The 13,723-nt window shown below is 34.8% G+C and overlaps 1 protein-coding gene across 1 annotated transcript in view; it reads left to right on the plus strand.

Moving 5' to 3' along the window:
• FSTL5 (follistatin like 5) overlaps window positions 1-13,723 on the plus strand; it is a gene marked incomplete at both ends in the record, with an annotated part of 323,640 nt that overhangs the window by 161,107 nt on the left and 148,810 nt on the right. The window contains one exon of the mRNA XM_080617101.1: window positions 6,863-6,983. Coding sequence (XP_080473227.1) covers window positions 6,863-6,983 — 121 coding nt within the window. The remainder of the gene's footprint in view (window positions 1-6,862; window positions 6,984-13,723) is intronic.

Genomic DNA, 13,723 nt, shown 5'->3' on the forward strand with positions numbered 1-13,723 from the left:
TATTTGGAGGACATGAAACTGAGAGAAAGGTTAGTATGTATTGTGGTTTAATGCCTGCTGGCAACTAAGCACCACCCAGACCCTTGCTCACTTCCCCATGGGGAGATGGGGACAGAATCAGAGGAGTAAGAGTGCAGTAACTCATGGGTTGAAATAAAGACAGTTTAATAAAGCAAAAGCTGCACATGCAAGCAAAGCAAAAAAAGGAATTAATTCAGCACAGAAACCTATCTCCTATTTTTGCATTTTAAATCAACTTTGGTGTTTCGTATGTATGGCATAGGCAGAAGCATTTTTTGCCTGTTAAGCTATGTTTCTGACTATTTCTGACCATCAATTTCTGACTATTAGTTAAGTATATCTTATTATTTAGGTTTTATTATCTATTTTTAGTATCACTAATCTCAGAGAAGCAGAACATGAACTATATTCAGTTCTAGATTCAGAATAAAAATAAGAATCCTACCTGGAACTTTAAAATGGGGAGAGAGGGGGGAGATAACTTTTTAGGGATTAGTAGTGGGATGTAGTTTACAAATACTATGATCATAGAACTAAATCCTGACTTGATCTGTGTTTACTGCCTTTGCTTTTTTATCAAGTATAAGCACTTCCCATTATTTTCCTGTATAAAGGATAATTCAGTTACTCTGCTGGATTAGAATTATTTAGCTACTGGAATCTCATGTAAGGAAAAAAAAGGCTATGGATGGCTTTTAAAATTAGATTTATTCTATCCTGTATCTAGGAATTAAGTTAATACCAAATATATTTACAAAATGTGAACATTTCATATACATGGGTAGACAACTTGAAGTCTTCTGCCATCCAAATGGAGTGTTTAGGATCCTTAGAAGTGTGTGAGCCTTGCAAATCTAACTGCTAACTTCAGTCTTGCAGCTATTAATCTCTCAGCTTCTGGGTAGGAACAAAGTCCATGCTTAAAGTTGAGAAGAAATGTCTGTAAACAAGAGGACCTTAGACACTTGATTGTGTGGACACAGTCTGGTGGTTCGCTAACGCAAAATACAGAAGAAGCAGTTGCTGAAGGTGGAGTAGTCTAGGATATCCCTTTCTCTAGCCAATGACCCCAAGGTTAGGCCAAGTAGTTATGCTTCTTCAGTTACTTCTCTCTGTCTCAATGATACTTAAATTCTGTCTTATGAAACAGTGTCCTTTAAAACGCACCAATAGACTGTAAAGAAAGCTGGACCCAGGTTCATTTTCTGGCTAGGTCCAAGGGTAAACTGTGATTTAACTGGGTTAAGGGAAGTTAAAGCAAGGAACAATTTACCAACCTTTATTAATAATTTTATTTTATAAATCACCAATTCTTTTTAATTTCCACAAAATATTACTGCTGTGGGAGATGGTGCAACAAAGTAATTCAGCCCCCTCATGAAGTCAAAGTTAATTTGGAGCACAATTCTCACAATGTTTGGTGTTTGATGTACTCGACATCAAGCACTGAGTGATACTGTTGTTACAAGATACTTGATTTTAGGAAAGATGAACACACTTTAACTAAACAACTATATTCTCTATAAAATTTTTGCTCGTAGTTGTATTTCTGTAGCATTTTATTTGGGGAAGTACATAAGGACCATCAATCACTGACAAAATTTTGGTAAGGTGGACTAATAAAGGATATATGTTCTTTGTGGTCTAGTTTCAAAACATCTGCAGACATTTCATTGTGGCTCTCAGAAATCAAATTGAAGTGAATGAAACAATCTATTCTGACATGTAGTTTGTCAGTTTTAATCAGATTACCGTTCCCAGTATCCTGAAGTAGTACTGACTGAATTCCTGAGAGGTTTTGAACTTAGCTAACAATGTGTAATTTCATGGGAAAAAAATGTGTGCTATATTGTTAAAAAAACCCCCCACAATATTTTCCAAATGATAAAAATATCTCCTCTGTGTTTAAAAGAGAATTTAATTCTCAAGAATAAATATGTTTCTTTAAAAAAAACATATTTAATTAGAAAATTTAGATAAGTTTAGTTTTCCATATTTATGAGGTTTCACAATGAGCCATAAAGAGAGCAGTTTTGCTGTGTGTCTTACCATTTACATGTGCTTGAAAGTAAATACTTCACGCTCTTCATGAAAATGTAAAGTAAAATTTGTGAGCATAAATATTTGTGAACATTCGCTGGTACATATTTTCAGCTCAGAATTCTGAAGTCAAATAATCCCGCATATGATGTGTCTAGCACACTAGTAGAATAGTGCAGATCATCTTGGTCTTTAGCTTTTATAGTAAGGATTTTGTTTCTAGCATGTGACTCTAAAGATGTTGCCTGTTTCTATTCCACCTCCCATATTAATTACTGTCTGCTTAGTTTAACCAAGGAGAACACAGACTGGGTTTAAAAAATTGGCTCAAGAATCGGTTTCCTTGAATTTTACTTTTCTGTCCTCCATGGACAGAGATTTATGCAGAGACTTAAGGCACATGGTTAGATCATGTGTGATAAGCCCTCATGTAAACTAACTTGTGTATCATATATGTGGAATTTCATTCTATTTATTCTACACTTTTAATTAAAAAAATGTAATGCCTTGCTTTTGGCTGAAGCAAAACGAGTGACCTCTGGCACTGTTTTGAAAACATCAAGGAGAACCTGGGATTCAAGCTTAATTGTTTCTGTAGCTTTTCTTTTTTTACTTTCAGAGGTGTTATCCATTTTTCCTTTCCTGTTAACTTTTGTTTGCCTAATTGAAGCATCCATATTTATTCCCCCCCCCCAAAAAAAAAAAAGTACTTATGGAATATGATATGGTCAATTCTTAGTTTCTCTTTAAAAAAAACACCACCCACCCACCAAAGCAACAATAAAACCAGTGCCCACAAAACTATAAAGATTGATGTATAAAAGTTTATTTTTCCCAGCTCTCTTAATCTAAAGTGTCTTCAGCAGACTTCCGCTTACTTTTATTGACCCTTTCTAATTTGGGAAGTTCCCTTCTAGTTTCTCAATATTAAAATTTAATATGTGCAAGTCAAACTGAATGTTGTGTTTGAGAATCAGTCCCACAACCAGAATCATCACCTTTTTACCCCCAGTTATCTTGTTATACTTCAAAAAAATTATACTGCTTGGTTAGGCTAGAGAATGATCCTAGGATTGTAAGACATCCTTTATCCACAGAAAATCCTTCCTCTCGTTCAGATAAAATGCTTTCCAGGGCTCATTTATCCTCATTAAGGTATGGTCTAGGTTCTTATTTTTAGATGAATGACCTTACATTTGGCTGTATGAAAAAACAGATCCTGTTCCTGAAAACGTCCTTCCATGTGATCCATTTCATTCCATATGCTGCCCTGTCCTTTTATTTTGTTATTATTTACCTTAAGAGCATATACCATCTGCCAATTTTCTTTTTTAAAAATGTTTTTTTTAAATTATCAAAAAAGGATTGGGGTAGCACCCCAGATTTTCAAAATCCCACTGGGTTGTTTCAGCCACTGATGATTCCTTACTGACATCTATTTTTTCAGGTTTTTCAATTACTGACATCATTTATTTGTGCATGTATATGCAGTATTGATACTGCATAGTATTACTTTTCTCTTGTAGTGATGTAGGGCGTGAAATTAAAAATACTTACAAGAAGCTATTATTTTTAGCAAGCTGCTGTAGTAAATTAAACCCCTTGCATTTGTAAAAGAAAATGAAAAATAGAAAAAAAAGACATTTAGAAAAAAAGCAATAAACCCCGACTATTTGTTTTTGAATTCCACTGTTTCTTTTTCAAACCAATACTGACAGTTTTTCTTGCCCCATTTGAATATTTGTGCTGTGTCATTAGATGTCCCACATTATGAACTTTCACTGATATGTGAAGATCTGTTAAAATGTAATGTCAATAAGCAAAAAGTCTCCTCAGACAGTATATTAGGGAATCCTGTGAACAGGCAGTTTGATCCTGATGATTTTTAAAACACTTATGCTAACATAAGTCATTAAATGACTTCTCTAATGGTTAATGGCTTGGTAAGTAGTCAGCTTTGCTGATCCAGCACAAGACAATTCCTGTTGGGTAAAAATTAAAACAGCAATTTTAACAGCAAATCACAGATCATTAAGATTAATCACAATATGAAATAACTTCTGTACCTTCTAAAATCTGTCCTCACTTAAATTTTTGAGTGTTTATCAAAACTAAGTGAATTTTCCAGAGAACCCCGAAGTATATCGCCATCATAAAGATGTCTGTATATAAGCAAACATTGAATCGTGTATCTGTAATCAAAATTCTGTAATCAAAATTATAAGGGAGTTCAACAGTTCTCAAATCCACCACTCCACTGGTATTAGGGATAGAAGCAAATCCACAGGGAGTAGCAGCTATTAAACTGAGATCAGGTTCTAAATGTAGATGAAAATGTTGAAATAAAAGAATAAAAATCAGTAACAAACATGCTGTCAAGCTCAGTGGGCCGAGGACCCTGTGAGGGGTCAAAAATTCTACAAGCATTTCTTATTTAAATTAATAGCTGAAGATAAATTTTTTATGAAAATAATTTACTGAAGATGAAAAATAATTGCCAGGAGAGTATATCATACCATATGATCCATTGCATCATTCTTGAAAATATCTCAGTCATTCTGGCTAATCTTTTTTTAATTATTATTTTTATTTTAAATAAAAATTGCCAATTATAAATTAAGGGCATCATAAGACAGATTTCAACTCAAAGGACTGAAGCTGAGAACGCTAATATGCAATTAAAAATGTGGTACTGTAGTGTCAGGTGCTGAAGGGCTTTAGCAAAGTTTTTATTTTGCCACCTTAGGTGTGAAGTATAATCCTTGTTTGTACAACTGAAGCTAGTGGGAACAAGCGTATTTAACTATTTCAGACTGCCTTTTATGAAAAGCAAAGGAACAATGCTTCTCATCCTAGATGTTCCTTTTTCATGAAACAGCTAGAACTGCAAGCACATTTCATGCCCTTGAAATCTCAGAGATTTCTTCTAGAGTGAAGTTTTTGGTACACGCTGTTGTATCTTTAGTGCTACTTGTATCACTACACTAGGCTTAGAGTTACTGATTCTTCCCAAGCTACAATTTTAGCCTTTACGTTTCAGCTATAAGACCTACACAACTTCATTTTTTCTTAATTCAGTTTAATGTGAATGTAATAAGCAGTCTTTTAAATTGTGAGAAATAACGAACACTAATATTCAGCTAGCGTAATGTGTATCTTTACTTAATAATAGCTAGAGCTGATTTTGTGGTGGTATTTCTTATCTTTTGAATGGTTTCCATACTTTCTAATGTACTAACAAGGTTATTTTTTTTTATAATGCTTTTATATTAATATATAGAAACTGCCTCTGGTAGGATAAAATGTTTGTGTCCTTTCCCTTTGCTCTAATGAGCCTTCTATTCTCTATTACTTGTTTAGATATTGTGTATTTACATGAATAATATCTGAACGCATTCCTTACTATAACTATAGTTACATTCATTTTTTCTATGCCTGGTACAAAACTTTAAACTGTACAACTGTCGTGGTTTAAGCCCAGGCCGTAAATTAGAACCACGCAGTTTCTACTCCCCCCCCCTGCCCCAAGGGATGGGGAGGAGAATTGAAAGAATGTAACTCCCATGGGTTGAGATAAGAACAGTCCAGTAACTAAGGTATAACACAAATCACTACTGCTGCCACCAATAATAATAATGATAAGAGAAATAACAAGGGAAGAGAATACGATACCGCCTGCCAGAAAAGAGCCCGACAGAAAAGAGGAGATGCCCTTCCGGGTAGCTCCCAGTTACATCCCCCGGCATGACATGCTGTGGTATGGAATACCTCTTTGGCTAGTTTGGGTCAGGTGTCCTGTCCCTGCTTCCTCCCGGCTTCCCCTCCTCCCTGGCAGAGCATGAGACTCACAAAGTCCTTGGTCAGGGTAAACATTCTGACCAGTAACTGAAAACATCGGCTTTATCAGTATTACTCCCAGGCCGAAAGTCAAAACCACAGCGCTGCACCAGCTACTAAGAAGGAGAAAAACTGACTGCTGCTGCTGAAGCCAGGACAACAACTTTACAGCAAGGAGTTGCATTAGGTTTGGTTATTTCAGTTACATGACAGTGTTTTTAATACATGCAGCATGTAAAATAAGAATTCTGAATATCTGTGGTTACCAACACCTTCAAAATATTTCAGATGAAATCGAGGGAGATATTTATGATATTTACACCAAAATGGTATGTCTGCAAATTAAAGAACACTTATCTGGGGGAGGTTAATTTGAGTTAAAAATCTAACAGCTATTAATTATGATCTATTTACAAAGTGTATACACCCCCATTGAGAAACAGGAGTCTTTTCAGGTCAGCTAGTTATATAACAGGTCTTTGGGAAGATAATAGGCTTGTCAAAGCCTGTAAGAAGTTGATACAATTAGTAGGGTTATAAGAGTTTAGTTATTTTTGAAAATGTCTGAATTTGGGTTTTATGGTGAATTATTATCTCAAGTGTATTCAAATGTTTCTTGATCACCATTCCTATACATGTAAAGTAAAATCAGCTTTAACATTCACAGTGTCTTTATAGTGCTTGTGACTATCCCCCTTATATATGCTCTTTATATATGCTAAAAATTTTTGTGTAATATGCTAAGAACTTTTGTATAATCTCAGTAAGTCTGTCCTGAAGGTATTAACTTTTAAAACTGCAATAAATAATTACAAAGTAACTGGAAATCCCTTTACACAGTTGCAGTTCATTGCACCAGAGCAACCTCAAAATGATCTATTAAATGATTATTAGAAACAATTAATTATACCAGAGAAGTCTTAAGAGTGCAAATGTAATTTCATGGTTATAATTTTCTTGTCAGGTAATAAAACGGGATGAGCTTGGCAAGGATTGGTCTGACTGCTCTCTGTTCGATTTGCTGAAATATGATGATTACAACAGTGACAAGCACCTAGCTCTGGAAGAATTCTATAGAGCTTTTCGTAAGTACGAAGATCAACCTATTCTTGTTTCAGTTTTCTTTTCTTTCTCTTGGTTTGTTTTTCTAAAATGCTATTATTTTACATTTAAATCTTGATACATCCTGGTGCTGTACGTGATCAATGAGCACAATTTAACTGTCGTGCTATAGAAGAGAATTTCTTAGCAGAAATCAGTGAGATCCATTAGCATCCAGATTTCTGAGGGATTTTTGGTAATGGAGAATTCATAGATAATCTTTTCTTAATGCCAACAGCCATTGGTAAGTCTGTGTTGCACACAAGTGGGAAGTAGTGTGGTCTAGACATAATCAGTAGAACCAATAATCTAGAACACTTCCCCACACACTATATTTATGGAGCTGGTAAATACAGATTTGTGGTGTAATTTTGCCAGGTATTTGTTCTAAATGGCAAAGGTGGGTGTGGACAAATCTGTACAGTATATATAAAGTGAAATAGGAATGTTGAAAATATTTATTCCAAACAGAATGAAAAGTGATTTTTTTCCTCAGATTTTTTTTTTAGTATTTAGCAATTTAAATTTCGTACTTCAAAGTTATAATTATTAGATTGTAATTCTGAAATTATCATACTGTACAGTGTGGAAAAGATTTTTCACCAGCTTGGGCAGTTTCAAACATGTAGTAGTATCTGTAGGGGATCGTCTTCTAAAATATTATGATCTTACTTGTTATTTAGAGAACTTTAAAAGCCATAGCTATTATTTTAAATAAGAAATGCTTGTAGAAGTTTTGACCCCTCACATGGTCCTCTGCCCATTGAGCTTGACCGCATGTTTGTCACTGGTTTTTCATTCTTTTATCTCAACCTTTTTCATCTACATCTAGAATCTGATCTCAGTTTAATACCTGCTACTCCCTGTGGATTTGCCTCTATCCCTAATAGCAGTGGAGTGATGGATTTGAGAACTGTTGAACTCTCCTCATTAAAGTTTTTCTGCCTGACTGCTGGAGCAAGAGTTACTGACATTTATTCACTCTGAATGGCAGTGGAGAAAATTTGGGCTTGCAATGCTGGAGAAATTGATCCTAATCAAAACCACTGCACAGAATTCAAAGGGTAGAGGTGTTTGTTGTTTTCTTTTTTCTCGTTATTTCTGTAGCTATAAAGACTTGCTTTTTAAAAGTATTTTAAAGTAGAAGAAAGGGTGTAGAAGCGCTTCTAATGCCTTGTTTGTTAAGACAGTCACATGAGCACAGAAATGCTAGGACTTGCTGGTAAAGGTAGAGGAGGGGCAAATAGGGGTCACAGCACCACACTTTTTACATGTAGCAATTCCCCAAGGGTACTTGTTGAAGCCAGTTTGTACGAAATATACTTTTTAAGACATATTAGAATTTAGTGAAGGTTAAACAGCTCTCATTTTTAAATTGATATGTTCATCACCATCTCCTACTCAGCCCAGAATCATGTTGCACAGAAGACCCTTTGGAAAAAATAAGAAAGCTGGAAAATGAGTGAGAGAAGGCATTAGGGATATTTGTTTCATCAGCCTGAGCATAAAAAAAGGATAGCAATAGTCAGGCATACAACTGGCATGCACATTTCTAGCAGTGATTTCAAATGGTATTTAAAAACACTTGGATAAGATTTTGAACACAGTTGGATAGGATTAAAAGCTATATTTACTATGCTGTTGAACAACCCATTCGCTTAAAGTGTTTTCTTTTCAAAGGATTAGGCAATTAAATTTTATTTAAATATAAATGCTTATCAGTGGGATTATTTTTTCAGTTCTGTTTCAGTAGCATTTGCAGGTAGGAATCTTTTCGCTGGCATACCTAATCAGAAATTTGACTGTCATCTGAAGATTGTAAGTTCAGAATCAAACATGACTAGATTATGCTTCCTTATGAAGACTTCCCTACAAATGACAACAAATCTATTTTTTCATCTAGGGGTAGGAAAAAAACCCACCTTAAGGGCAACGTATAATCATTACCTGTCTTAAAGATATTAACATGCACATAAATATATATATCTATACATACATGAGTGTACATGCTTGCTTGAATTCTGTGAGTTACTTTTGACAGTCGCATTTTATATGACAACATTCAAAATGAACAGGACAACCAAATGTGAATAACTCTGTGCAGCGGATGAAAAATCCCTTTCTTCATTCAGAAGGTCTGATGCTGAGGCAGTAACAAAGAAAGGAGATGCTTGAGAGGGTGCTCTCTACCCTGGAGGTTTGTGCCAAGTCCAGGTTCACAAAATGTTACAAGCTTACTGGCTTCTATAATGTTTTACATACCAGAAAGACAGATGCCTTTTTCTGGGTGTTGGCTGGTTTTGGTCATATCATGAGGGCTGTAGCATCCTGTACTAGATATCTGTCTACTAGATGCCATAACAGTTTAACAAGATCAATAGTGTATGCAGAGGGGACTGAAAAATAATTACTATTAATATAAATAGAAAACCCAGAAAGATTAAAGTTAGCTAGGCTTTGGGAGCTTGGCACTGAAGGAATCATCTGGTTCGGTCCTCTACTGCTTTGGCCATATCATGTAAAATTCTATCTCAAAAGTGATCCAGCTTCATCTTAGTGTTTTGGTTTTCTTTTTTGTTTCTCTTCCTCAGCCAGCCCCAAGCTAAAGGGTTTTCTATCAGCAGATGTTTTCCTTGGACAGGGAAAAATATCCTTAACATTTTTGAAAGGGTGACTGAAAGCTTAAGGTGATGGAGCCAAACAAAAGCTAGAAAGGGGCAGTACAGATTCTTGAAAGCTTTATCTTCTGTAAGCTAAAAGTCAATCAATGTGCTTCCTTTATTTTTCAAGGCTTTTCTTCTTTGCATAATGTCTCCTATGGTATCAAGATAATTCCATGTTTGCTGTGGATGCTGTCTCTTTTTGTTAGTCCTCTAGTGTTCTTTTCTAAAATAAAAAAATCTTGTTTTCCTTCTTTAAAATGCCATCTGAAATGAAATTTCAAAGCAGCTATTTCAGGTGGGTTGCAAAACCTCAAGGTACACCACAAGCAAGTTAAGAGTTTCGATCACTCAGCAAATGCAGACGTAAATGTAGGCAATTTGTCATTGCAGTAGAAAGAATGATGCTGATTTAAACGTTCATGAATAGAATTGATGGAATACAGTAAGTACAAATATCAAGTTTATTGTAAATAATAGAACTAAATACTCTATGTAATAATTGATATACTACATAAAATGAAGAAACCCCCCTTATCTTTCAGAGTAATTCCTTATTGTTAGTATAGAACTATATTGGATGTTATTTTATGCTCAAAAAAGGAGTCATGGAAGGCCCTCACACGCAGGATTTGAGTGTAAAAATTAATACTAGGTTTACAAGAAATTGTCAGAAAGAGTTAGCTGGCCAAAACAAAATATGACCTAATTTTATAGTCCCTACTTCCATTAGTTTCAAGAACTACCCCTGCTTTCAGGTACCACATAACACTGTCAAAAGGATCTAAGCTCTTGTGCAGCTTTTATTCAGGATCATGTATATTATTACTGTATGTACTATTGCTTTATGTATTTAGAAGTACCTTCAGTCTTGAAATGCTGTTCCTGTCCAGATATCAAATTCAGATTTCAAGCACTCCTTATTGCTGAGATATTTTCATGAAGTAATATATAAACCTACAGTAGCAGCAACTATTACAGAAGTTGATCTGGGCTGAAATTACAAAGATTGTCTTTGGGCTCAGCTTTTAGGAGGAAATGTGAGGCCACTGCCTAACATGATTGTCAGTCATGTAGAAAGGCAAACAGCAAGGAGTCCCCATAAACACAGGGCTCATTATGCTTGCATATGCGTAGCTACTAGATTCTCTCAGTGCTCAAAAATTATTCCAAAAAATGACTTATTTCATTATGATAGCTTTACTTCTATTTTAATTTGTCAAATGCAGTTATTACAGGGGCATGTTCAAAAATCCTTTTTTTTTTCTTTTTTTTTTTAATGCCTGTCTTTATTTCCAAAGCAAAATAAACCAGAATTTAACAAATCCAACGAAAAAAAATCTAAATATAAAATCTATACAAGTCATTGAAATAAATGAGAGTTTCCATTGGCTTCTGTAAGTTATCCTCAAGTCCACAAAGCCTAACTCAAAAAATACTTACTGAGTACATGCTTCCAAAGACGTCAGTATGAGGTCTCAAGTATTGTATTTAATGTACAGCCTGAGTCAGAGCTTTAGAACTATGATGAGTCTTTGATAGTAACACAGGTGAACAAATAGTAGAGGAAAGATTTTCTGAGGGAGGAAGAGGTATTATTCTGTCTTCTGCTACCATTAATTCCTTTTCAGCAACAACTTGTGTGTAATAGCTTGTTCCAAAGGGTATTATATTTCAGCAATAACCTCTGAAAATACCAGTTAGCATCATACTGAGTAGGAGTTATTGGAGATAGTGGAAATATTTTTCTGCTCAACCTAATCCATCTTTCAAATTCCTACCTGTGCTATGTGTATTTTCAATCTAAAGATTCTAAGCTGGAAAGGAATGCGGTCTCTTCTGTTGAGGATAGAGTTTTAAACTGATCATTTCAATCAAGTAAATATTTATGGTATTAAATACCATTTCATGGATTGAAGTAGTGTGCCTGAAACTTCTCACATGCCACTAAGTAATTAATTTTGATGCCAAGTGATTTCCAAATGATAATAAATGTGCTTGTTAGGTGCTTCACCAATAATGCTGTGGGGGGGGGTTGTGGGGTTTGAGCCTTTTTGTTGGTGATGATTTTTTGGGTTTTGTTAGAAATATTTTAATTTTTTAATTAAAAAAAAAGTCACTGAGTAAAATGGGCTCTTTAAAAAAAAGAAAAAAAATCTTAAGTGTTGTTGTTTGACAATGTAAAAGGCACTGAAACAGGTTGCCCAAAGCAGTGGTAAATGCTCCAAGCCTGAAAGTGTTCAAAGCTAGGCTGGACAGAGCCTTGGGTGACATGGTCTAGGGTGAGGTGTCCCTGCCAATGGCAGGGGGGTTGGAATTCAATGATCTTAAGGTCCTTTCCAACTCAAACCAATCTATGATTGTATGATTTTGCCTGGATCAATGTTGGTGATAACTGATTTTTTCATTATTTTCTTCAGAGCTTGTATTCAAAACATTTGATGAAATTTAAACAGTATCGTGTAGTTGAAGTTTGTTGTTCTTTTAAAATTTTGCCTGATTTTTGCTTTCTTTCTGGATAAACACAAAATGAAAGATTTTATCGAGGTACTAGGAGATCAGATATTGTATATGCTTGTCATGAAGATCGTAGCCCTGCTACTGTCTCTTATAGGCCATAGAATGGTTGCACTGACTTGGTAATTTAAGAACTGAATAAGAAGTGTCAAAATTAACCAATCACATTTAAGTTTGAATAAGCTGTTCTTTTCTAAGGCCAGATATCTAGAAATGAAGTACTAATAAAACATGATTACATTGTGATGTGAAATAAATGAGTTGCACTTCTGTAGACTTAGAATTTGAACTTTTGCTAATGCCAGATGCCAAAGAGTTGTTTTTTTTTTGTCTTGGGGAAATCAAGTAGCAAATTTAAGGCTGCATTAGATTTTTTTTAGAAGGTGAAACAGATATTTCACAAGGTCTTTGGCTCTCAAGAAATAATGAGGAAGTTAGGTTTTGTTTATGAAACTTGAGTTCTGCTGACTTCTAATCCCATCAGTGCATTCACGTGTGAGTACTGTAGGTTGCTAGAGGACTCTGTGAAATACAGGATTGCAGAGGATGAAGATTAGACCCAAACACCTTAGTTACAGTATCATTGTTTCAGACAAGAGGATTGGTAGAGATTGACTTATGTAATATTTGTTGCTGGCTCAAAGTGTCTGAGAATGAGGTGTTATATGCCTTTCAGTGAGCTTGTTTCAATGCTACGGAGAATGGCACAGAATGCTGAGGGGGAAAAATAAATACCAAGCAAATTTTCATATGTAGTTATGGTTAGCAAAGTCCATCAGTAATTGATCTATTAGCTGGTTATCAGGAATTGGTTATGTGACATGAGTTATAGTATTGTCGCAACTATTTTATTATGTTGCTAATTCTGAGAATATTTTTGCCTTTGCAAAGCAGTGCACCTGTAAGATTAAGCTATGACTGATGTTCCAACATCCACAAACACCTTTCTCTAGATAGCGTAAAGAACACTTCAAGGCAAATTTAAAATAATAATTCATAATCACAGTTTTGTTTATTAACAATTTTAATGAAAGCACAATTTCTCCATAAAGGTGGAAAGAGGAGGGAGAAAATACTATCAGAACTTAAGAAGTAATGACTGTGCATTAAAGGAGACAATCACTAGCTAATCCACAAGCAAGAACATTAAGTATCTCTACTTCAAGGCAGAATTACTCTTCTGGAACTATAATGAATATTAATAGGCTCATAAAATATTATTTAGTATGAAAACCTCAGTAACCACTGCATTACTTGTTTCCTTTGCAGCCATGGAATTATCTCTTTATCTGGATTTCATTCTTAAAATTGGTTACCAATTTCAACTTCCAGAGTAACAGGCTACAAATACTGTTAACCAACAATAAATATTCATTTAAGCATAATTTCTAAAATAATTTTCAATATAATCATTATATTAAATTTCAATGCAAGTTACCTTTCCCTTAACAAGAACTGAAATCATATTTAGTATTTGACTTCCTCAGGAAACAGCATAGAGAAATCCTTTCTCTCTTACAAAATCCAGAGTGTATTAGTGTTGTGCT

This window comes from Psittacula echo (genome assembly GCF_963264785.1).
Source record: "Psittacula echo genome assembly, chromosome: 1".
Taxonomy (NCBI): Eukaryota; Metazoa; Chordata; class Aves; order Psittaciformes; family Psittacidae; genus Psittacula; species Psittacula echo.